We start from the raw sequence: 26,618 nt of genomic DNA, 5'->3' as shown, positions 1-26,618 counted from the left end.
AGTATGTAAGGAGACGTTTTAGGGAGGCTAATCTGATCTGTGTGAAGGTGCCAGAGGCCGGAGTGGTCAGGGGACAAGGAGGGTCATTCTGTTGGGCAGCCCAGGATGACGATGTTATGGAGAGAGCAACTTTTGGTACAGAAATAGAGGCTGTATTTTAAATATTTGAATGGTTTTTGAGGCTTTGTTTGTGGGGAGGAAAGAGGCTATTACTTAAACGTTTTTTATTTCACTTTGGAATAATTTCAGACTCAAACATATAAATATTACAGACCAAGCCTTATAACCATTACCCAGCTTCGCCAAATGTTAACATTCTATGGAACCACAGTGCACTTGCCAGTGCCATCATTGACACCCAAGTAGCTCAAATATAGACCTCATTCACTTCCTGCCAGCTGACCTGCTAAGGGCCTTATCCTTGTCCAGGCTGGCACTCAGGATCGGATTGTCTTTCCTTGTCAGTTTCCTTTGTTCTCCTCCAATCCAGGATAGATGCTCTGTTTTTCTTGGTCTTTCCTTACCTTGACAATTTTTGCAGAGTACAAGCTAGTTATATTGAAGAATATCCCTCAGCTTGGAGCTGTGTGATGCTTTCTCATTAAATTATGGTATGCATTTTGACAAAAAATACCCTGAAAGTGCCTTTCTCAGGGTATCATATTGTTAATAGCAGGCAAGTGATGTCAAGTCTCATGATTGGTGATAATTTTTATCATTTAGTTAAGATGGATCTGCTAAGCTCCCCTGAAAACTTACTATTCTTTCCTCTATTCCTTAATAGCTTGTGGGGAAACATTTTGAAACTGTGCAGATGCCCTATATCTCAGTCATACTTTTGTTTCTCATTTTGGCACCCATTAATGATTCTTGCCTGCAACACTTAGTACTGTGTTCTTTGCCTACTTATGATATTCTTTGCCTCTTCTCGTTGCATTTGGTAATTGAAAGAATTCTGTAAGGAAGAGCTGTTTCCCCACTGTGCCCTCTGCCCCATGTTTGTTTATTCAGTGATTCAGATCAGTCTGGACTCCTGGGTATTTATCCTACTGGTATAATAATACTTCCATTGTTTTGTGCTCAAGTCCTAGATAGGGCAGGTGGGAGCTTCTTCACATTGGCTGCTGAGAAAGGGGTTCATTTTGGAGTCCAGGTGTGACTGGGGGGTTGATGTTACTGCAGGTAGGGAATTCAGTGGCCAGTGGAGATAAGTAAGCTGCCAATTTAACTGCTGACCCCAAATCTTTAGTGACCTGCTTCCTAAACTGTAAAGGCTTTTCAATGATTGTATTAACCAAGGAAGCCCACCCTGTAGGCAGTTATGCTGTTGTTTGTACACGCAATGAAAAGAAAGATACCTTCCCAAGGAATGAAAAAAATCAAGTTGATGACATTCTGGGGTTTGTTTCCATGATACCTATTGTATATATTTTCCCAGAAGCTGCTGGTTCCTGCCGATTTATCTCCCTAGGCAGGCAAGATTGTGAAATATTTATAAGTATTCCTAAGCCCCACTTTAATTTTCTCCTTTGGCTTTTAAGCGGGGCAAACATGTTTATACTAGAAGAGAATCCTTCAATAGTGGGAAATGTAAATTAAGTCTAGTGCTACAGATGCCATTAAAGGGGGATGTCCTTTCAGAAGGTGTGTAGGTAGGGTGCCGCTCTGCAGGCGTGAGGCACCTTGGCTTAGGGCTGTGTCTGGGATGGGGCGGATAGAAAACACACACCACAAGAACAGGTGCAGGGTGCGATTTACTGAAACACTGACTCTGTTCTACACAAGCCAGAGTCAGAAGCTCAGACACAGGCCCCAGGGCTGTTGTTTGGACGGCCTGCACCTCTGCTGTGTTTAGATCTCTGGTGGGCATGTGAGGCAGAAGATGGTTGAGGAGTGCACCTAGCTTCATAGTGGAGGTGGGTGATGAGAGCTACATATCACCGAGTTCAACCACTGTTTTTTTTAGTTTTTCTCAAACCAGAGTGCATTCAAGCTACCCTGAGGAGCTTGGAAAACACCCATTCAGGCTGCACTCCTATAGATTCTAATTCTGTGGCCCTGAGCTCCTGATTAGTTCTTCAGGTTCCCTGATGGTTCTAATTTGCATCCAGGGTTAAGTGCATTCTGGATCTAGCAGAGACATCTATCTCTGACATCTTCATGCAGCCATATATGCTTGCTTGTCACGTGATTCTTAAATTGGCATATTCTACGTTATAAATGTATGGGAAAATAACGACAGACAGGCTTGACTTGGGTGAACTTGGGTGAACTTCTTAAGCTCTTCAAGTCCAGCTTTATCATCTACAAAATGAGATTAATAATACCTCATAGTTTTTCCAAAGTTAAGCAGTGTGTTGCATGTAAAATAATTAGTACAATCTCTAGCACACAGTACAAACACATTTATTGTTTAGTAACATGTAGCGTGTTACAGTAGAGTGGTGACTTTGGCGTCAGTCAAAATTTTCTTCCAGCCCTGGCTGTATAACTTTCCAGTTCCGGGACCTTAAGTGAATTCCCTAATTTCTCTGACCTTCAGGGCTCTTGTCTATAGATGTATGAACAGGTGGGTACAGTTCCTAGTGTGGGAAAGGGCTTAAGCACAAAGGTGGTGCTCAGTAAGTATTTCTGCCACCTTCCCTCTCAGTCTGTGTTCTTATTATATCACAAGGCAGTGGAAAAATCTAATTTTGAGAACATCATTGACTTTGGTTTGGCTAGCCTGTGTGGAGAAGATGCTGTTAAAAATGGCCTTTGTGGCTGTGACTGACTTTGGGAGCATGACCCTTGGACCCCTGAGGGGTGGTTGGGCCTGAACTGGGACCAGAGTCTGCAGATAGAGTTGGGGTGCCCTGCCCTGCACTTCCATGTCAGTACTTGGTTCGTGTCTCCAGCTTGCATTATGCTGAACTTGTGATGGCCTTGTCCTTCTTAAGCCAGCATCCAGCCTGGGGGGATTCTGTCCTTATTTACCTTAATGAAGCTTTGCTTGAGATGCAAGGGTATGCTGGGACTTAAAAGGACCCCCACCCCAGGTCTTGGAACTCTGTGCACAGCCTCTGTTATTGTAGTCTCTAGTCTCCTAACTCATGCACCCTCTAGTTGCTTATGGAACTTTTGACTTCTAAGTATACTTACCCGTTTTAACATCTTCATTTCTACTTTGTCAGCCAGAATGGGTAGAGGACAGTGGCTGAAGATGACAGAAGTTGTGTTGTGAGCTGAAGTCTTAACTTATCAACACCTTTGGTAGTTCTTGTTGATTCCTGTTTTGAATAGAGCAGGTCATACTTCTGTGGTGGTTGAAGTGATTCAGTCTTTTTCTTTTCATTTCTCTCTCCCCTTGTAGCCTAAGTTTTTTAATTCAATCCAAGAAGAACATTAAGACATGTCCTTTAAGAGCTGATTAAAAAATGTGCATTAAGTCCAGTGATGCTAAAATGTTTAATTTAGACCCAGCCTCATAGACTATTGTAGTTTAACTTTAGTGAGCACTTTTAAAAAAATGGAAATAATACATGATTGATTTCCAGTTATCCTTCTGAGTTATGCCATTTTTTTTCCTGGAAGTTCATTTGTGAATATTAAAGGGTTGCAATTTTCTAACACATGTCTAAAATATGAGATTTGCATGGAATCATTTAGGGAATAATTTTCTATGGTTCATTAAATTGGAAAGGAGAAGAATTTGAATTAAAGTCTAATTTCATTTGTATTGTTATAGTCGTCTCTCTATGGTCTGTATAAAGTCCTGTGTAAAAGACTCATTTCATGTAGCTTAAGTAATTCTAGGAAATTGGAGATAAAGGGGAGAAAAGAATCATCTCACCTGGGCATTCTATTTGCGATATCTTGGTGAGAACCACTGAGAAGACGACGCTTCATCAATTGGACCAGCCACCCAAGATTATAGAGAAAATTGATGGGAAATTGGGAAGAAGAAAGAGACCTCTTATGGGTTTAAAGTGTTCTTTAGATCCTGTCTTTCAGTAAATTGATTTCTAAGTTAGAGGATGATATCTTGTTCACATGTCTGTTTCTGGAGCTCCCATGTTGCCAGAATAGGAGCTCAATAGGTGCTTCATAAGGAGCGTAAGGAAAGTTAGTCGCCACAGGAGTGATGAGATGAAGCTCAGAAATGCTGAGAGGAGAAACAAAACTGAGGGAGTCCAGGATGGAATGGAAACAGCTGAGTATTGGATGTCATGGATAGAAGGTTGAGTGGAGAAGGCGCATCGTCAGTGTTGCTTGCGCTGCTCTTTCAGGGAAGGGCTGGGAGGGAAAGTTTGTGAGGTGCTTTACAGCAGTGATTCTCAGAGTCCTGTAAGTTGGCCCCTGGCATTCTCCCAGTTAAATTCCATGACAGTCCTTTCTCAAGGTCTGTGAAAATGGGCTGATGGATGGTCAGTTCCTCCATGTTCTTTTTTAATAAGTCTTTGGCACTTGCAATTTTTAGTCATAAAGTGGTCTCAAAACAAACAAACAAAAAAGGACAGGCTTATGGTAGTTTTTTTTATTTGAACAAATCAGTCCTTTGTGGCACTGTTTGAGAGCTGCTGTCTGGAGCGTTTAGGAAACACAGCTCCCTGGGGACGAGTCGAGAGCAGGCTTCTGAGGCGTTGCTGACAACAAATCTAGGTATTGTGTGCTGTCAAAGGCAGTTCCCGATCGATTCCCTGTGGGCTGGGAGCTCATCTAACACTGCTGTCTAGTTGGCATGGAAGGATCCCATGGCTTTATTGACTCACCTTACCAATCTTTTGTAACAAGCCACCCACAGGGGAAGTTTCTGTGAAATGGAATTGTGCAAGTATAACACTAGTGTCAATACAGCCAGATTGGGGCTGGCAGCAGAGAGAGAGGAAGCCGTTTGCTTTCTTTTGTGAAAGTGCCCCCACCTAATTCTTCAGAGCTTGTTTCTACCTGGAAGCCTTCTTTCTAACTGGATTATGTGATGTAGTTGCTTTTCTGAACTGGTTTAGGCAATTAGATGAGTAATAAAGATCGTCAGTTATGGCCTGCCATATTGACTTTTAAAAGGCTGTTTAGGGGGAAGAAAATCACTTATCATGATGATTCATCTTCAAATTATAAATCTGGTGTAGATGCAAGTTTTACACTGCTCAGTATTTCAGTAAGTGAGTACAAATGCCTAGGCTCAGATGACAAAAGGCCTAGGAAGGGCCTGTTGGGAATGTGTATAGACTAGACCAGAAGGGGTGAGTGGATATTTTAATACACAATAATTAAAAATGGCCTGTCTGATCAAAAAAGACACAGATGTGTATAATGGACTTTTGGACTCAGAGGGAGAGGGAGAGGGTGGGATGATTTGGGAGAATGACATTGTAACATGTATACTATCATGTAAGAATCGAATCGCCAGTCTATGTCTGACGCAGGATACAGCATGCTTGGGGCTGGTGCACGGGGATGACCCAGAGAGATATTATGGGGAGGAAGGTGGGAGGGGGGTTCATGTTTGGGAACGCATGTACACCCGTGGTGGATTCATGTCAATGTATGGCAAAACCAATACAGTATTGTAGAGTAAAATAAAGTAAAAATAAAAATTAAAAAAATAAAATAAAATAAAATAAAATAAAATAAAAATGGCCTGTCTGGGGCTTCTCTGAGTGGTTCAGTGCTAAAGAATCCACCTACTAATGCAGAAGACACGGGTTTGATCCCTGGTGTGCGGGAAGATCCCATATACCCTGAAGCAACTAAGCCTGTGTTCTAGAGCCCGGGAGCCGCAACTACTGAACCGTGAACACCCTAGAGCTTCCGTTCTGCAACAAGAGAAGCCACTGAAATGAGAAACCCACGCACACAACTAAACAGTAGCCCCCGCTTGCTGCAGCTAGAGAAAAACCCTCACAACAATGAAGAACGAGCACGGCCCAAAATAAATAAATAAATAATTCTTAAGAAAATTAAAAATGGCCTATCTAAAACAATTTCTGGATTGTTTGGCAGCACCCGCTCGATGGACATGAGTTTGAGCAAGCTCCAGAAACGTGATGGACAGGGAACCCTGGTGGGCTGCAGTCCATGGGGTTGCAGAGAGTCGGACATGTCTAAGCCACTGAACTGAACTGACTGAAACAATTTCTAAGGTGGAGGGTGGGGAGCCATTGCAAGTCTTTGGCAGAGTACCAGCTGACACTTCTGGATATAGAGTCCATATATTTATTTCAGTTTAATTAGAAGATAAGTAATATGGGAGCTGTGTGGAGTGGGCCAGAGGGAAAATGGAAATTCTGCCATAAAGTCTGGTAGAAGGTTCAGAGGCTGGAAGGCCCTGAGTGGCAGGGAATGTTTTGTAAGTGAGTCTAAGAAGTGGAGGCAGCAGACAAAAAACTATGGGATCTCAAAAGATAGCAAGCTTCAGAATAGAAGTGTAAAGAACTTTTAAACATAGGGTTGGAAGCTCAGTAAATGTTCGTTTCTCTGTTCTTTTTCCTAAACCACAACAGGAAAACATAATAGTTTTCTATTGTGCTTAAACACATGTGGGTGATGGTGCCGCTTACTGGATTGTTAGGTAGGAAAAATTAGCTCCTACAATTCAAATCATTCAGCAAATACTCAATTGATACAGAGATATAAATAATCTGTAATAATAGAAAAATTCAACACTTTTGTGCACAGCTGTGTGCTAAAGCCTGTGAAAGCAAAGGCGGATAAGCTGCCAGCTCTCCCTCAAGGAGCTTATGGATTAGTTGGGCCAATGCACGTGTGGAAGGACAGACAGTAAGGCAGAGCACCCGGGAGCTGCCCCAGAACTAGTCAGAAACAAGGAGCTCCAAAGAGGGACAAATCCCAGTGGAGGGGGACAGAGCCTCACCCAGCAGGTGACTGCACAGACCTGGGCTTCACTGGGGTTCAGGGCCGTGTCAGGGAAGGTGAGGGCTTTCTGATGTGGAGAAGGGTATGAGCAGAGGCAGGTATGTGTTGTAGGTTTTTCTGATAAGTGAATTTCATGTTGAATCACAGAAGCCACGTGAGGAGGTAGAGGGAGAATACTAGAAATCTGCTGGAGGCCAACTCTGGTGGGCCCAGAAGGGCAGGCAGGGGTTTTTCATTGACTCCTATAAGCAAGGAGAGACCCACCCTCAGTTGAGGGGACTACACAGGGACTTTTGTCCACTTGAGGTTTGCAGGATGGCCTGAGAGGGTATGACGGGAGCCTGGGGAAATCCATTGAGAGGCTGAAACAGCAGTCCAGGGGTGCACGGATGAGAGCTGCAATTAGATGAAAGGCGAAATGGAAGGGAAAGGAGAAGTGGTATCAAAATCATGTTGAGAATAAAGTGACTTAGACACAAACATCTGTTGTTCTGTTGCAGTTTTTACAGCTGTGGAAGCCATTCCGATAGAATATCCTGTCCCATTGGAGTGAATGTTGATCAGATACTTACCTCGAATGAGAATAAGGATGTTAATCCTCTGTGGCCATTGACATTTTTTGGCTCAGACAATTGCTGGAATTCCCACGGTTGCATGTATTGTGTCCTTAATGGTACAGTGGTACCAAAAAACTGGTTCTAATTTTTCCCTTTTCTTTCCTTCCAAATAGACTCTATCAAGAAGAATTTCCAATCCATACCTCGAACATACTCCATCCCAGGTATGATTCTTTTCTGCCTTACTGCATTTCTGAGACAATAGTTCACAAATCCTGGTCTAGTACTTGCTAGTTAGAAATCTGCCGTTTGCTCCTGATCACGCTGTCTCCTTCACGTGGAATGACATGGCCAAAGGTGTTTGGAATGTTCTGATAACTGTCATGCAGAAAGATGTTCACTAAATAATTAAAAAAAAAAATTCCCCCATTTTCCAAGTCCTTTACATGAATGTGTTATGAATATGGTAGAATTCGTATATAGTAGAAATATTTTCTATTTGCTGAATGATAGAAATGCTGTATTTAAAAAACAGGGGATGTTTTACTCTGAAAACTGTGTGAAAAGGGGGATTATTTATAGGTATCTAATAGTAGAATATCCCCCGATACTCACTGAGACAAGGTGGGGCTGCCTTCATTGTGTTGTTAAAAAATCAGCTGACAGGGTTGTGTATTTCAGAAAGACAGGAGACTGTGAGCTTTGTGAGGATAGAACCTCTGGTCTTGTCCACTGCTGTGTCCCCAGCACCCAGAGTGGGGCTGATCGCTGCTCCGTGTTTTTGAATGACTGAGTGAATGAACTAGTCAGGACTACTCAGGTAGTACTTTCTGTTGTCTGGCTTAAGTGTTGTTTTCTTTTTAATGGGTTTAGCATGTTAAAAATAAAATCATTTCCTGTCCTTCTCATCTTCTCATTAGGTTGTGTTTAGGAGGTGATAGTATGAAAATTAAGGGAGTATAAGGATGCGATTAAAGTGTTCAGGATCAAGTTATAGTCAATATATTATCATTTGTTTGCCTTGGGAAAAGATAAAAATATTCTGTCAAAACTGTGTGGGTGCAAAAAGAGTTCAGCAAGAAACAAGTGAACAGATGTAAGCATGCACCCTCAATGTATCTTCCTTTTCATGAGCCTTTACTTAGGAAGAGAGTTCGTTTCATTTCCTTTGTGAGGCAACATTGCCCTGTGGATGAAGTAGCCAGTTACAGAGAAAGGAGGTAGCTTATCAAGTGGGACATAGACCTCTCCAGATCTAAGGGATACCCTCCTTCATCCTCCAAGAATCAGAGATGCATACAGGCAAATCAGAAGACTAAAAAAAGAAGTTATATGAAAATTTTATCTGATAGATGCAGTCATGAAGTAGATGAACCCAGGATGCTTGGAATTAACTATGAACTCTGCAGTTGAGTGAGGCTTAAAAGCAAAGCAGACAGCAGCCTGCTATCAAATTATATCATGGTGCGAGATGCTCACTAGAGAGGAGAAAACTTAATTTTCCCATCTTCCAAGATGTTTACATGTTTGCTGTATTGATAGAAACACTGTATATAAAGAAAAAAAACAGGTATTTTGCCCTGGAAATTTTGTGTAAAAGGAAATTATTTACAGTTAAAGCAATTTAGCATTTGGAAAGTAGTTATTATAGCCTAATAGCCTAAATGGTCCAATAGCAAAAATAACTAGAATAGGTAGTTACATAGCTATTATCTTAGCTATGTATGATAAGATATAAGTGTTTTAAGCTTAGGGACTTGGCCATAATTGTTCTGTATAGTGTGTCATCGGCAGCTCACAAATTGTCACATTATTGTTCTGCATTCTCAATGAATCTTTTGTCTTTTCTATATAGATTTATGGGGAGAATTCTTCTTGTGCAGGAAGAGCGTTGCGGAATATTATCATCGTTCAGGCAGCTGACCTGATAAAGGACAGAGCGAACCTCAAGGGGTTTTATAGGTAACACGGTTTCCTAACACCTTGTCAGAAATTCTCCTTGAGGGAAAAAAAAACCAAAAACAACTGAAAATGTGTTAAAGTCATAACCTTGATCACAGAGAGATGGGCTGTCATGAGGAGTAGGAGGGTTGCTGGGTTTGAAGTATCTGCTTGGGGGATTGGCGGTGACTTCTCTCTTAATTAAACAAGCCGCGTGTTGGACAGCTGGACTCTTGGTCTGAAGAGCAGGCGAGGAGTGCTCAGCTGCAGGTGTGCACGGGCTCCTGAGAGTCCGCTCTGCTTCCTCAAAGATGTGACGTTATATAATGTTTTTATTGGGCGTGTGCTGTGTTGGGCCTCCTGTAAATGCAGGTCCCTTCTATCAGAGCTCTGTGAGGGTCCTTTGGAGGTCCCTGGGGGAGAGGGCCACTACTCTTGACTCTCTAGGTGCGAGTGAGCTGCCCCTTCAGGAGCTTCGGGGTGGGGAGGGCCAGGTGGGCTCAGGGATGGCACTTCTTTGCCTTGGCAGGTGAATAAGGGTGGAGGTGTTAGAGTAAACGGATGGGCATACGGTCTGCTTAAAGTACATCTGGATCAAGAAGATGGTCATGGAGAAAGTTCAGGGCACATGTCTTCATTTCATGGAGCCATTTAAAGAAATAACAAAAGTGAATGCCCAGCTTTTTATGAATATTTTTCCAAGTAAAGGTATTAAACCACAGCAAACAATACTAAAACTACAAAAATAAACAGAGAAAGAACCACTATCATTTATTATCATGATTTGTTCTTACAGAAATGAGATTACAATACCATGAAGAATAGGAAAGAATACTCAGAACAAATGATGCCAAAAAAAACTAGGAAAGATTCTCAGAATAAAGACGTTTCTTTGAGTTAACTAAGTTTAGCTTTATCACCATCTCCTTATGGTATTTTCTTTTTTTTTCCACTTGCCACAGATGGGAAAAATTTCATCGTGGCCTAGATTTGGGGGGAGAGTGCTTCCTAACTTGTTTGAGTAAGAAGATCCCCCATTTTCTATTGAGGCATAGTTTACATACAGTAAAATGCACAAATCTAAGGGTACAGCTGGATGAATTTTTAATTATTACACATACCTATATGACTGTTACCTACAGCAAGATCTAGGAGGTTTTCACACCCCAGATGATGTCTTCGTGTCCCATCCCTATCAGTAACTGTCCCAGGCCGACAACTTCTTTTTTTTTTTTTTTTTTCAATTTCTATTTTTACTTTATTTTACTTTACAATACTGTATTGGTTTTGCCATACATTGACATGAATCCACCACGGGTGTACATGCATTCCCAAACATGAACCCCCCTCCCACCTCCCTCCCCATAACATCTCTCTGGATCACTTGTTTCTAATCAAAAACTTGGCGGGATCTGTAATCTTAGGCACCACTGAGCAACTACATATGGAGATGAGAGAACTACAATGAATTAGCACCTCAAAATCCCATGTTTAAGTAATCTTACTAGTATTTATGTAGGTTTTAACACCTTCCACATAGGTTAGACATGATTTATTCTGTTGAGAAACAGTGCTTTTGTGTATATGGAATTGTGAATCTCTTTAAAAAGCTCCAAGATTTCTCTACCCACTTTCTCCCATAACGAATTCAAGCCCCTAAGTCTGAAAATCACTAGCTTAGGGCTCAGGTCAAGTAGTTGCAACAGGCTGGGATAGGAGCTGTGAGTATAGTTGCATTACTTCATGTAAAATCTCTATTTTTTTCTTTAATAGATGATAGTATCAACTGTAGACAAGTCTAATTTTGTTTTTTCTTAAAAACGAAAACTGCCTGTACAAGCATACCTCAGAGATACTGTGGGTTTGGTTCCAGACTACCCCAGGGCAATGAGTAGCACAGTAAAGTGGGTCACATGGATTACTGTTTCCCAGGGCATGTAACAGTTATTATACTGTAGTCTATTAAGTGTGCAATTGCATTACGTCTAAAAATAATATTTGTCCCTTAAGTTAGAAAATACTTTATTGCTAAAACTTGCTAACCATCATTTGAGTCTTCAGCAAGTCATCATCTTTTTGTTAGTAGAGGGTTTGAAATGTTGAGAGAAGTACCAAAACAGACACACAAAGTGAGCAAATGCCATTGCAAAAGTGGCGCTGATAGACTTGCTACATTCAGCTTGCCACAAGCCTTCATTTTGTAAACATAATATCTGTGAAGTACAGCAAAGGAAAGTGCAATAAAACGAGGTCTGCCTATGTCAGTCTTTGGGCCTAGTTGTGAGCAGACTCATAGGATTCATTTTCCCTCCTGTATAAGGCTGTGTATAGGACTGGTCCTTGCTCTCAGTTTTGTTCCTGATTGGATATAGACTGAAAAAGAATTGGAAGATGTACATTAATCAGGTTCATGGAAAAGAACCATCCATCCAAGCAAGAGCATACTTTGAGTTTATTGAGAGTAGAATGTGGCGAGAGTGTGGGTCTATAGTCTAAGGACTGATTAATGCTCTGGGTTTAGAGACAAAGTGCTAATACGATAGCCTAGGCTGAGCCATTTTCATTTGTCTGGTAGTAAATTGAGGCAGAGTACCACATGAGAATTACTTTCACAGTTTTGATATGTTTTCCATTCATTTGGTACTGTAGGAAAAATCATACTACGTTTTTGAGCCTTCATGTAAGTCTCTAAATACCACTGTCCCATTGAATGAGATGAGGGTCTGCCTGTACTGCTATGAACTGGTGACTAAAGCTGTAACTGGAGAGGGAAGGCGGCCAGGAAAAACCAAGTGTTCACCTTCAGAGATTAGTAAAATTCTTATTTTGCTATGGGCAATCACATTGACCTTGGAGCCATCGCCTCCATATCATAATGTTCCTATCTAGCATTGCTGCATTGGTGAGATCTCTGTGTACTCAGAACAACTTCTGGATTCAGTACAAGACTGAAAATACGTGGAGAGAAGAACTGCTGTGGGTGTTCATACTCCTCCCTTCCAGGCATTTCTGATTTCTCCACCACCCTCCTCCCAGTCCTGTTGATTCAGGGTTTTAAAGTGGATTGTTGCTGACCTGGGCCACACGTCAAGGAGGTTGTTGGTGAACTGCAGTGGCTGCTCACCTCATTTTGTTTGCTTTGGTGATACTGTTCAGCTGCCAAGTCAGGTGTGACTCTTTGTGGCCCTGTGGACGGCAGCACATCAGCCTTCCCTGTCCTTCACTACCTCCCAGAGTTTGCTCAAACTCATGTCCATTGAGTTGGTGCATTGGTGGTATTAGTGATAGTGTTTATCTTTATCCCAGTGATGTTTTCCCTGGTACAAATGGATTTTCGAAAGCTATTTGAAACACAATATGACAAATTGCAGGTGGGGGTAGAAGGAGACTGTGCGCAACTGAAACAGTAGCTTACTCTGAGAGTGGGAGCTTGATTAGTAAGTGATACCTACACATGACTGCAGTTATGGCTGTGCCATGTTTGAGCACATCGACTCAGTCCTGTCCCCCACGCTCTCCTCCCCGGCTCCGAGACAGAGCAAGTCTTCCCCATTGAGAAGGTAGGGCTGGGTCACTGGCCTCGCCTGGCAGCCCGTTAGATGTGAGGTCTCTGAGGCTGTACCCAGCCACACTGCACTGGAATCCTCATGTTAACAAGGTCTCCCAGATGACTCCCACTCAGCACAGTCATGGGAAACCCTGCTCTGAGAAACGTCTTCCTGATCACCTGGGAGGAAACAAGCCAGTACGTCTGTCTAGTCCCCGTTTGCAATTTGAAAGTTTAGTTTGTTTAGTAAATGTTTTGTTGTATCCTGCCACGTTCCAGGTGGTGTCAGACAGAGAACAGGCTGAGGAGCCATATGTATTGTTCTGAGAATGAGGATTAAGATGATAAAAGTGCTTTACAAGCCCAAAGATGCTGGCTAATTGATAGAGGTGTTGAGGAATTAACACTTTGAGCATTTACTAATGAAAGGTGTCCTGTAGAATTAGAAGTTAATATTGACGGTTTGGTCTAATTGCCTGTTTTGTTGCAATCTTGTTTTCTTACATTGTTTAAAAAGAATCCATTTGACCATTAATCTTTCTTTTGTCTTACTGCTAACCTGCAACTGGATTTGTACAGTTGGTGCAACTTAGAATTGCCTTAATGATCTCAGAGTATCTTTCACATCTTTACCCAAGAAAGTGATATTTTAACTAAAGCTAGAATGGTTCTTCAGATATCTTAGCAGAAATGTTTACTACCTTATTTTTCCATCATCCAAGAAAATAAAGTGTCTCATGGCATTTCTTCATTCTGTTGGTTACTGGGTGATTTCTAGGTATTTGTGATTATGCCAGTCATAAAAGATAGGCAATATTTTACTGTTCTAGAAATACAAATATATGTTGGCATTTTTTGATTCTGAAAAAATATAGGAGAAAGATAGTCATTTTCATGATGCAGGTGTTTGAAAAGAACATTTTGGTGTGACTTTTTTCATACGGGAGAGTGGGTTTCAGTGAAATTTCTGCATAATTAACCTTATTTCAGAAAGTTTTCTTTATTGGGTTTTTCATCTGAGGCTGATAAACATGGAAAGGTAGGCATGAAAATACTGCTTGTAATACCCAGATTAGGGCATTCTTTGCTGTGTATTTTAAGATGGATTATAGAAAGTATTTCTTCAGGTGGTTAGCAGAATCCGTCATCCAGGTTTGTGGGTTTATGATCCAGGCTGCTTGGTGGATTGCTTAGACTATATTAACAGTCAAATTTATTTTTCTTTGAGACAAATATTAGGTTTAATCTCTGTTTGAAAAGTAGAAAACAAAACATTATACTCCTCACTGTGGTGTAACTTTATCTAATCTTAGAATTATCTTGTTCTCAAAGAGACGAGATAAAAATGTGTAAATGGCTGCACCAAAGTTGATCACCACTTATCTTATCAAGGCAGAAACATTGTCTTTCAGTAAAGGACTCCTAAATATATTCCTTCGTTTATTCAAATGTATGTATTCAGAGGATTTGCTGTGTTCCTGGACTGTTCTGATGTTGGGGTTTAGTCAGGAGTTACATACACATAGTCCCTGTTCTACTGAAAATAATTCTCAAGGGAAGAAAGCAGGTATTACTCATTTGGAAAGATGTATAATTGGTAAATGTTAGGGGATGTAAAGAAAGAGTATAAGAGGATATGATTCTAAGCTTCTGTAAGGAAGTGATATTTGAGCTGAAATCTGAAACATGAATAAGAAGTGCATGTCATTTATTCTTGAGTTGCTTGTCTAAAAAGAACATGAAAGGGATGGTATTAAATTAAATTTTGTATTTTTTTTTGGCAAATGGGTGGCAACCATGTCTTACTGTGAATGGCTTTGCTTTTGTCTAGGAGAAGCTGCGTTGGGTCAGAACTGGTCGACTGGCTTCTAGAACACTGTCCTTTCGTCCAGTGCAGATCTATGGCCATAGGGGTCTGGCAGCTCCTGCTGGACATGGGGATTCTCTCATCAGGTTAGTATTGCGTGCTCTGAAGGCACAGAATCCTGAAGCTGTTAAGCTGCTCGACCAAAATGTGTTTGATTTTCTAGATGATATTATAATCTAGATGGAAGTTGTTTTTGCTGGTAAATATTTATGTTCTCTTATAAATGAAAGTGACAGGTCATCTTTTGTTATTTCTCATACCTTTTGGTATTTGCTGATTTATTGACTACAACCTGTAAGAGTCTTTCCCTTACCCCATCTCTTCTCTACTCAAAATGATGCTTACAATTTTTAAAAAAGATCAATGGACATCTTTAGTTGCTCTAAATGTGTGATTTGTCTTGCTGTACTTAGAATAATCATCAGAAACTGACTGTATGAATAGAAGGTGTTTGCCATTTTAATTGTATAAGGAATCAAACACGGTTTATGAAAATTGATCTATGAAATATGATCTATGAAAATAAACAGTTTAACTAGAACAGGTGATGTTAACTAGAAAATTGATGTTAACTAGACACTAAAATTGGAGAAGGAAATGGCAGCCCACTCCAGTATTCTTGTCTGCAGAATCTCATGGACAGAGGAGCCTGGCGGTCTACAGTCCATGGGGTCACAAAGAGTCAGATGCCACTGAAGCGACTTAGCACAGACACTAAAATAGATGGTGAATATCTCTTTTCTTTGTTGAGTCCCAGGGAATTGAAGAATTATAAATCAAGCAGCTTGGATTCTTTATTTAGCTCTGCCACACGGGTGCTGGGTCACTGGGAAGCTCTTTTCTTCTCTAGGTTATAAATATTGAAGGTCAGAGAACAAAATAAGGTTCAGAAAGGCATACCCAAGTCCCACTGTGGGAAAGTGGTACAGGTGGGGATGTGGGTGTCATCTTAGTTGGTCACACTTAGCACCTGATTCTCTTATTTAGCAAAGAAGGCAATGGCAACCCACTCCAGTACTCTTGCCTGGAAAATCCCATGGACCGAGGAGCCTGGTGGGCTGCAGTCCATGGGGTCCCTGAGGGTTGGACATGACTGAGCGACCTCACTTTCACTTTTCACTTTCATGCATTGGAGAAGGAAATGGCAACCCAGTCCAGTGTTCTTGCCTGGAGAATCCCAGGGACAGAGGAGCCTGGTGGGCTGCCGTCTCTGGGGTCGCACAGAGTCAGACACGACTGAAGCACCTTAGCAGCAGCAGCTCTTGTTTAGAAAAGCAGTTAACTGCCTTTAAGGATTATAATTATCAGCTTGCTCGTGAGGTTCAGGTTTCTGGTTTGCAAAACATTTTATGCTAATATTTTTAGGAAGTGTCTCCGCTTCTTGATTTCTTTTAAAGTAGGGTTTCCCAGCCTTGGTAGTATTGGTATTTTCTGCCAGATGATCCTTAGTTGTCAGGGGCTGTCTTGTAAAAGACAGGATGGTTAGTAGCATCCCTAGCACCCCCTAGTTGTGGCAACTCAGAATGTCACCAGCGTTGTTAAATGTCCTCAGGGTGGGGAACAGTTGCCCCTGGCTGAGAACTGCTGATCTAAAACTTGGCATAGTTTTGTATTTGTGTACCATTAAAGTAATTAAATGTACTGGTTTGGGACATTAAAAAAAAAGAAAGAAATTTCTTCTACTCCCTTGGAATTGCTATTGATTTCACCTGTCCCTTGAAGCAGAAGAGTTGTAAAATCCACATGAATGTGCTGGCCAAAGTTTCAAATAATAAAAATAGGTTGGTCAGTAAGTCCTTTTTCATTCAATGCGATCGTGAGCATGAATGGACTTAATTATGGTCCTATCCCTAGCTTCTCCCTAGTAATTACTAGGTCTTTCAATTTATTACTTGGCTTGCTGCTGCTGCTGCTGCTAAGTCGCTTCAGTCGTGTCCGACTCTGTGCGACCCCATAGACGGCAGCCCACCAGGCTCCTCCGTCCCTGGGATTTTCCAGGCGGGAGTACTGGAGTGGGGTGCCAGTGCCTTCTCCATTACTTGGATGATGACTCTCTAAATAATATACTTTACAGAACTGATCCACACCTTGTTTGTTTCCAACAGTGGACCAGCATTTGTACTTTCAGGACAGCTATGCTTTCTACCAGTTCTCATCTGACGAGTGTAGCTACTTGTACTGTGAGTTTGAGAGAGAAGAGGAGTGGCAGAACGGTGTCAGACTCTTACTGCAGCTTGTGCCTCTCATTCCCAGTCGAGCTGGCATCTGTGAACTGTAAGTGGATGCGGTTTTGTTCCGTGGTAAAATTATTCTCACTTCGAGAACCATCCCTGTGTCTGGGGATGGTGCTCTGCTTTTTAAGACCATCTCCTTTAAAAAGTAATTGTTTTCTTCCCATTTCTCAGATGTAGGTTCAGAAAGGTAAAATGCTGAAAATTCAGTCCAGCTAATAAATGACTGAACTGGTGTTCAAACCCCAGAAGTCCACGCCCCACCAGCTGCACCATACTGCTTCTAATTTAATCACTATATGAGTAGATGATCCAAATTGGGAATAAACTTGATTTAGCTGAACTTGGAATAAAATAATAACCGGCATCTAATTCTCTAGCTAAGTCATGACTTTCCTAAGAAAAAGCTCAACAGACATTTCTGCAAATAATCCAGAAGCAACATTTGGCAAATTAAAACCCATGAGTCATTATCACATGAAGACGCCGAGTCACTATATGATTAAAATGAATTCAAATGAATTCGTTAGAAGAGGTTTGGGAACAGGACTTGAGTCATGATATGATGAATCTGACATGCCTTTGTTTATGCACAGCATTCGTGACAAGCTTATTTTAGTATAATCAATTGCAGATTAAAATTTTTAGTTAGTAACTTTTGTATATTCTGTTTCTAGAATACATCGAGATTAGAGGGCAAGTGGTATTATCCTTGCTTCATGGGTAAGAAAAATAGGTTCAGGGAGAAACACCTACAACCATAGCAAAGATGAATTACTCTCGTTTAAAAAAACACAGTATTGAACAGTTAATACAGGCTTTTAGAAAAGAGAGGAGTGTCAGAAGAAGACACTAGTAGGCTGACTGTAGAGAATGCACTTTGTGTTGGGAACTGTGCTACATGCTTATGTTTGTTATTTCATCTTCAGATGAATTGTGTAAAACAGTTTCTATTATTTTAAAGTGAGGAAACTGAGGCATACAGATCAGGTAACCTATCTAAGGTCACACACGTGGTGTGTGGCGTGTCCCATGTCTGTCTGGCTCTCACACCTGCGCTTTTAACACCTGCTAGAGTGTGTGCCTAGGAGTTATGGGGGTCATCCTTGCTTCCCTTCTGAGATGTGATAATCAGAAGCTATAAACATGTTAGACTGACTCTGAAATGGTTATGAATTCAGTGCCCCTGGCACCACCACTGTTCATAGAGGACCTTGCCATGGTAAAGCAAATTCAAATAGAATGCATCATTCGACTAAGTACGGAAAAAGTTCCTTAATGTAATATGCTTTTAACATAGGCCAGAAGTTTCCCAGGAAAAGTCAAGGAGCGTTTCAATAAATTATAAAAAGCTTTCTAAGGAAGAGTCGCATTAAGCTAGAGGTGGCTGTGACTTCCTGTAACTCCATAGACTGGCATTCTCTGGCAGCTCTGCTTAACCATTTCCTGTCCTGAACTTGGAAGTGTGTGCAGTCCTGATGGGTGTGCCCAGAGTGATGGGGGCATGAGGGGGTCTGCAGTAAACTTGCAAGCAGTCCTCATGGCTAGCTCCACTCCTTTCTCCCCTACTGAGGAGGCAGATTGGAATGCCAGTGAGAGGACCTTGTTACAGGGAAACCCTAAGTCTGCTGCAGGTTCTAAAAATGAGCCTATTTGAAAAAGTCTGGTCCCTAATATTAACTGCATATTACTTGCAGTCTCCTGTCGCTCCAGTCACCGTGCGCAGTGCCATGCCTGTGGAGCTGACCGTCACCGTAGCGTGCCCTGTCAGCACATTCTTTTCCTCTTGATGTGATCGAGTACATTTGGGAGTGGTAATTCCTCTGGGAAATTTGGCAGCGGGGAGCTATAGACCTGTTTAATCCCATATTATAAGTACAGACTATGAAAAGATAAAATTACTAAACCTACTGCAAGTCTCTTCTGGAGAGAATATATCTTTTTCTTTGTTTGTTTCTCTGTACTTGAGTTATAAGCAAACTTCTAAGCTCTGGTAAAATGTTTGGTTAATTTTTTTTAACCTAATCAAAAATTAGGTTATCCAGACTTGGAATCAACTATGGTCAGAGAAAAGGAAGGTGTCCGGGGGACACCATCCTCTTCCAGTTAGGTAGTCACAGCCCTTCCTAAGGTCCAGTGCGTATGATGCCATCATAGCTTCTGCTCCAGTGTGGTGATCTCCATTCACGGTAGCCTGAATCCCACAGCTGTTTATTCCCTCGTGTCCTTGTGAAGGTCTGCTCTTTCCTTGTCTGGTTGGGTTCTTCCCACCCCTCAAGGGGGAGCCCAAGTCCTGCCTTGACTGCAGAGCTCCCGTGATGTCTGCAGTCTGTGGCAGCCTGAGGAGTGGAGTGTGTGTGTCAGTCGCTCAGTCGTGTCCGACTCTCTGCGACTCCATGGACTGTGGCCCACCACGCCCGCTCTGGAATTCTCCAGGCAGGAATACTGGGGTGGGTTGCCATGCCCTTCTCCAGGGGGTCTTCTTGACCCAGGGATCGAAGCTGAGTCTCCCACATTGTAAGCAGATTCATTCATTCATTGTTACCATCTGAGCCAACAGGGAAGCCCTCACTTTTAGTAATTTCTGCTCTTGCTGTTTGTATGAAAATTTTTTTTTCCATTCTTCTATGTCATTCTTAGTCCTATGGTATCCATTCCACTATATTATCCATGCATTTTTACCTATTCTACTGAAATGCCCTCTAAAGTCCTCTTGACTCATTAACTTACACTGTCTGTTCGCAAGCTGAAAACCCAGTTGTATGGTTCTTTTAATAACCTTTTTGATATCTGAAGGCTGCAAAGTTCTGCCTGTACAGTTCCACACTGGGGTTCCTGTATTTGCTGTCTTCTCTCTAATCCCTTTAACACTGTGAGGAAACTACCTCCTGTCCCTATGTAAATACAATTCTGTTCTTTAAGGATGCGTTTAAGAAAAAAAAAAGAAATAGATTTTTTTTCCATTTAAAATAAAATGTTTAAATCAGGAAGGAAAACAGAACTATTGCAGGTTCTTAGGCGAATGTGAAGAAACAAAATTCATCTTCTAGACAAAATAACTTTTACATCTAAGCTGAGTAGATCATTTGAAAGAAGTGAGTGCATTGGTTGTTAAGGGTAATCTCTGGAGGAAGAAGGAACAATTGTGGTAACTTATTCAAAATGACGGAGAAGGTAATGGCACCCCACTCAAGTACTCTTGCCTGGGAAATCCCTTGAACAGAGGAGCCTTGGGGCTGTAGTTTGTGGAGTCGCTATGAGTCAGACATGACTGAGCAACTTCACTTTCACTTTTCACTTTCGTGCATTGGAGAAGGAAATGGCAACCCGCTCCAGTGTTCTTGCCTGGAGAATCCCAGGGACGGGGGAGCCTGGTGGGCTGCCCTCTATGGGGTCGCACAGAGTCGGACACAACTGAAGGGACTTAGCAGCAGCAGCAGCAAGCGGTCCATTGTTGACTGTCCACATGAGTCCCGTCCTGCTGGATCACCAGAAAGAAGGAAAAGAAAAGCCCCATTATTTTAGCCTCATCGAGTAAAATTATTCTAGTAAGGGAATTTTAAAAATTTCTTTGGTTAGCTCCTGACCATAGCTTGCTAAAATGGTTGTCCCTCCGTGCCCTCTCCTTGCTCCTCAGCAAGATAGCCTTTCGGGACATGGTGGGTGGTGTGGGCCCCTGACCCTGGGCTCTCTTGTCAGGGTGGCCCTTTCCCATGCCCACTGATCTTTCCTAGTGACCCTGCAGTGTAACTGGGGTGAGCTGTTACTGTGGAGCCAGGGCCTGGCATCATTGGGTCCATCTGTCTGGGCTTGATCCGTGCCCCGTGGTCCTGGCCAATGTGCCCTCCTGGATGTGTGCTGGCATTCTGATGCTCCTGAGGCCCACAGACCTACATTCACTCACCTGCCCTCTGCTCTCTCTCCCTGATCTTCCCTCTCTCCTGTTTAAAAAATGATGCCTGTTCATTGTTCCTGTTAAAGAGCAGAGCACTTAACTGGATGGCACCTTTGATTTCTCACTAACCGCCTGTAAGGAAAGCTCAGCCCAGTGGGGTAAGAGGATTTTGTTGACATTCATGACTCCATGCTTTAAATAGGAAAGCAGACTGGTGGGAAGTCAAGAAGATGGGTGGCATGTTGAGACAATACAAGGCAGCTTGGTTTGTCTAGAGCAGTAGGTCAAAACCAGTGGAACTCACAACCTTAAGAGGTGTGGGGAGCAGGCTCAGATTGGTTACAGGGGTCTGAAAATATACAGGGAAGCCAAGCGTTATCTTTGTATTGAATAAAGAGAATGACTTAACTGTGTATAGGTGCTGCTGAAATAAGTACAATTTACTTGAATTCACAGTAACATTTTGGTCATATATTTGCTCAACAGAGGTTATGTGTCTTTGATCTATTTCTCTGTTAAAGGGGACCCCCCACTCTAGTGAAATGGGCTTCCCAGGTGGTTCAGTGGTAAAGAATCTGCCTGCTGTGCAGGAGCCACAGGAGATGTCGGTTCGACCCCTGGGTCCAAAAGATCCCCTGAAGAAGGGAATGGCAACCCATTCCAGCATTCTTGCCTGGAGAATGCCACGGACAGAGGAGTCTGGTGAGCTACAGTCCATGGGGTCACAAACAGTCAGACATAACTGCGCAACTGAGCACACAACTACTTAAAAATGGAAAACAAATGGCTTGGCCTAACCTACCCTAGCAGTGGCAATAATAATAAAATAGCAGTGATAGTTAACACTTAAATGCACTTACCACATTCTGAGCATTTTACACGTGATTCATTTAATGCTGACAACAGTAGTTTGGAGCTGTTCTGATTTTACAGACGAGGAACTATTAATATCGTGTAACTTGAGAGGGCAGGCATCTGTACTTGGTTGCAGCAACGTGAACTGAAGGCAGAAAGTGAACCACGGTTTGCAACCATAATACCTTAAAAATTAAACGGTTATAACCTGAGACTACTGAATCGAGGTTGGGATAGAGAGATAAGGCATAGGTATCAGTATTTTTTTTGAACAAGAGGCTGAGGCACACTGAGGTTGAAATCTGCTGTTCTATGATGTTAGTCCTACAGAAAGAGCTCCGTCAAGTGATAGGGAATGTGAAGGTTAATTAAATCACAGTCTCAAAATACTGCGTAAAGAAGCCAGATTAATTTTATCAGGACATAAAGATTTTATTGAGCATGATACCTGTCACACTTGGCTGACGCTTCTGAAATTCTGTAAATTTAGCTTCATAAACATTTATATCTGGAAAGGGATTTTCTGGATAACTGAATTTGCTTCTCTTAGTTTTCAGGTAAGGAAAAGGGACAGGAAATAGTCTCAGAAAAGACACCCCCTTGTCACAAATACTCTCCACTGAGTGACTTACTTAACAACATTTACTTACCATCAGGTTTGTGTTAATAACTGTGCCAAAGCCTTATAAGATATGTGACCACATATAGGTAGGTAATGGAAGGCCGTTTATGAGACCAGTGTTATTATGACAAAGTTAAGAAAAGGAAACTGAGTGTAAACATAAAAACTGTAACAAATATTACTGAATGGGGTCTGGCAATATATAAAAATGATAATGCATCATAAAATGATATTTATCCCAGGAACATGACATCTAAAAATCAATCAGTGTAATCCACCAGATCCAGTCCAAAAAAGAAAACTGAAAATACGTGACAAACTCTGCAGATGCATGAAAGCATTTTTAAAAATTCAACATTCACGATAAAAATTTTCAGAAAACTAAGAATGTAAGGGAATTTCTTCAATCTGGTGTAACCTTATATAAAACATATAGCTCATGTCATACTTAACAGTAAAAGACTGAATCCTTTTCCACTCAGATTGGGAACAAGGCTGATGTATTGCCTCTTATCACTGTTTCCAACATGAGCCAGTGCAATAAGGCCAGACAAAGAAGGAAAAGGTATACGGATTAGAAGGAAAAAAGTAAAGCCATCTTTCTTTGCAGATGACCTAATTATAAACATAAATTATATACATAGAAGATTCTAAGGAATCCACAAGAAACCCATAGACCTAATAAATGGTTTAACAAGATCACAGGCTATAAGATCAATGTACAGAATGACATTTCTCTGTACTGGCACAAAAAAAGAACCTGTGAAATGATTAGGTGCAAGTCTAGGAGTGTGCAAGAGGTATATGTCACACACTTCATAAGCCTGATTTTAAAAATCAGGAATTAAATAAGTAGAGGATCTATTCATGTTCATGGATTGGAAAATTCAATATTGTTTAGATATTACTTCTCCCCATATTGACGAATCACTTTGGCCATCATCTTCTGACCTGTTGCCCTCACTATACCTGCATAATATAAAACCCATGTTTGGAAACATTGACCTCTAAACATGGAGTGTCTGGAGCTCAGTCTTCTTTTTTTTGCTGTCTCTCTGGATGCACCGTCACTTAGTCATATTTTTAACATCAGCTCCACAGTGATGACTTCCATAATTCAGATCCTTGTCTTCTCTGAGAACTTTATTATACAATAATAATACCACCAACAACTTCTGCATCACCTCTGCCCCCTTTATTCTCCTTATCCTGCCTAACTTGGCCTTTTTTGACATGTTTAAGCACCATGAGAAATTCATTGGCATCCTTAATTTCTGAGATGGTGCTAGATTAACACCTTGTAACTGGAAAGATCAACTTCATGTCTGCCATTCCTGCATCCCAAAACTTCACTTTGTATCCTTGACTTTTCCTGATTAGATGCTCATTTTATTATCCTTGGAGAGGACGAAATACTGGATGAGTAAACAAACCTTTTTTGAGTACCTCTCAAAAAATTGTTCATGATGAAACTTGACATAAGGTTTGTATTAGGGTCATAGGTGAAGAAAAATTTCCATTTATCACTAAATTGTTTGTATAAAAAATGCTATGAAATCAGCTGCTCTCAGTTTTTGTTATTACTCTTCACTCCCTCTCCTAAGGAAATACTAAGTCCTCCAGAATTTCCACTGTTTACAGATGAGGCTTACTCCAGGTGTGCAAACAGACTGCTTATCTCTATCTGAGTACATCAGTTTAGGAACAGTACAGGAATTTTAACAAAAATTAAACTTTTAGGCTTGCTTGGGCCAGCATTTGAAATGTAGCTGTTTAATTAAATAGTAACCATTAGTTCCCAAATCTTCAATGTGAAATGTGAAAAAGAGATATCAGTAATATTTTATTCCGTTTTAAATGAATGTGTAACTATATACCCTGGACCCTTAATGAAAGCTGTCACATTCACAACTTTCTCCTGTTTGGTAAATTTCCTCTATAAGCATAACTAGTAGCCTGATACTGTGAAAAGTCACCTTCTCTTAAGAAGTTTGAACAGGTATTTTTATTCATGATATTAGTGATCTCAAAAAAATAAAATCCAATTCTCATATACCTCCCACCCACTTTTTCTTTTCGTCATAGGAATTTGCTTTGTTAAGCAAAATAGGCATATCTGGTTATAGATGTTATGGGAAGGCCTAGGCGGGATAATACCTGAGTGTCAGATATCCTCTTGGGGTCTGTAGGTGTCGGATGTGGTAGAGATTGACTCTGTGCCCCTTGAAGAAGTTTCTGTTGTGGTGTCGAGGACTTAGTGGCAATGGTTTCTTAGGAAAAAAACTTTAAATCTGGCCCAGGAAACATTTCTGGGGGGGAGGGAAAAGGTCCCTAATGCTTTTCCTTGCCTGACACTCACCAAGGATGGAATGGACTCTGGCTTGTCCAGGAGAAGGTAGATTCTGGCATTGTCACCTGACCTGTCATTTCTTCCTGAAGTGGTAGAGACAAGTCCCTTCTGCTCCAGACTCGCTTTGCTGCCTGGGCTGCGGGTCTCAATTCCTGCTTGCTCAGTTCCTCCCCCTCTGTTGATGTTCTCTTACTTTTGCTTCCATCCTGTTTGCTTTACAGCCAAACACCTCCGCATAACACCCAGACTCGTTAGCAGTAGTTGGACGTGCCCTGACTGTCTTGGCCTTGGCTTTGCCTCTTGCCGTTTCCCACTTCCCTGTGCTGGTCATTCTGCCAGGTTCCAGGGCCACTGCTTTTCCAGCAGAACCTCACTTGGGATATCACTTCTCCCAAGACACCTCTGAATCACAGATCAGGCTAAGTGACTGTTGCTTGTGTTGGCAGAGTATTTCAAAGATGGATGTTTCTAAGCCCAGTAAATAGTTTGTAGGTTGTTTTTTTTTTTTTTCATCTATGTGTGTGCCGTGCATCTTCTGTTTGTTATGGGATCATGTTTGAAAGAGTCCTGTATAGTTTGTCTTGGTTCTGGTTTGTTCCATGCCCTGGAATTTCACCAGCCTCTCGCTGGGGTTGCCTGAGATTCATGCTAAAAACTGGCTTTTTGTCAGTTCCTTCCAAACAGGGTGGGGCAGCAGCAGCTTGGCTCGGGGTGGGAGGCAGGGACAGGCCTGCCCCAATTCCCCAGGAACACACCCTCTTCCTGACAGAACTCTGACTTGGAGACAGATGTGTTCCCCACCTTCATTAAGTCCCAGGCTAGATGATCTGTTTCCCCATCTATTTGCCATGAACTGATGGGACTGGATGCCATGATCTTCATTTTTTGAATGTTGAGATTTAAGCTAGCTTTTTCACTCACCTCTTTCACTTTTAGCAAGAAGTTCTTTAGTTCATCTTTGCTTTCTGCCTTAAGGGTGGTGTCATCTGCATATCTGAGGTTATTGATATTTCTCCCAGCAGTCTTGATTCCAGCTTGTGTTTCATCCAGCTCGGCATTTCACATGATGTACTCTGCATATCAGTTAAATAAGCAGGGTGACAATATACAGCCTTGACGTACTCCTTTTCCTATTTGGAACCAGTCTGTTGTTCCATGTCCAGTTCTAACTGTTGCTTCCTGACCTGCATATAGGTTTCTCAAGAGACAGGTCAGGTGGTCTGGTATTCCCATCTCTTTAACAATTTTCCACTCTTTGTTATGATCCACGCAGTCAAAGGCTTTAGTGTAGTCAATGAAACAGAGTAGATGTTTTTCTGGAATTCTGTTGCTTTTTCTATGATCCAACAGATGTTGGCCATTTGATCTCTGGTTCCTCTGCCTTTACTAAATCCAGCTTGAACATCTGGAACTTCTTGGTTCACATACTGTTGAAGCCTAGCTTGAAAGATTTTGAGCATTACCTTGCTAGCGTGTGGTAGCACGCAATAATGTGGTAGTTTGAGCATTCTTTGGCATTGCCTTTCTTTGGGATTGGAATAAAAATTGACCTTTTCCAGTTCTGTGGCCACTGCTGAGTTTTCCATATTTTCTGGCATATTGAGTGCAGCACTTTCATAGCATCATCTTTTAGGATTTGAAATTGCTTAGCTGGAATTCCATCACCTTCACTAGCTTTGTTTGTAGTGATGGTTCCTAAGGCCCACTTGACTTAGCACTCCAAAATGTCTGGCTCTAGGTGAGTGATCACATCATCATGGTTATCTGGGTCATTAAGGTCTTTTTTGTATAGTTCTGTGTATTCTTGCCACCTCTTCTTAATATCTTCTTCCCCTGTTAGGTCCATTACCTAACAGAAACCTAAAGGTTTCTGTCTTTTATTGTGCCCATCTTTGCAT

General features: G+C 41.6%; 1 protein-coding gene across 1 annotated transcript in view; it reads left to right on the top strand.

Moving 5' to 3' along the window:
- Positions 1-26,618, top strand: part of RAPGEF5 (Rap guanine nucleotide exchange factor 5) — a 231,026-nt gene that overhangs the window by 35,812 nt on the left and 168,596 nt on the right. The window contains exons 2-5 of the mRNA XM_052638738.1: positions 7,586-7,636; positions 9,268-9,374; positions 14,732-14,853; positions 16,873-17,041. Coding sequence (XP_052494698.1) covers positions 7,586-7,636; positions 9,268-9,374; positions 14,732-14,853; positions 16,873-17,041 — 449 coding nt within the window. The remainder of the gene's footprint in view (positions 1-7,585; positions 7,637-9,267; positions 9,375-14,731; positions 14,854-16,872; positions 17,042-26,618) is intronic.

This window comes from Budorcas taxicolor, chromosome 4, assembly GCF_023091745.1.
Source record: "Budorcas taxicolor isolate Tak-1 chromosome 4, Takin1.1, whole genome shotgun sequence".
NCBI lineage: Eukaryota > Metazoa > Chordata > Mammalia > Artiodactyla > Bovidae > Budorcas > Budorcas taxicolor.
This window is presented reverse-complemented; position numbering and strand designations above follow the sequence as displayed.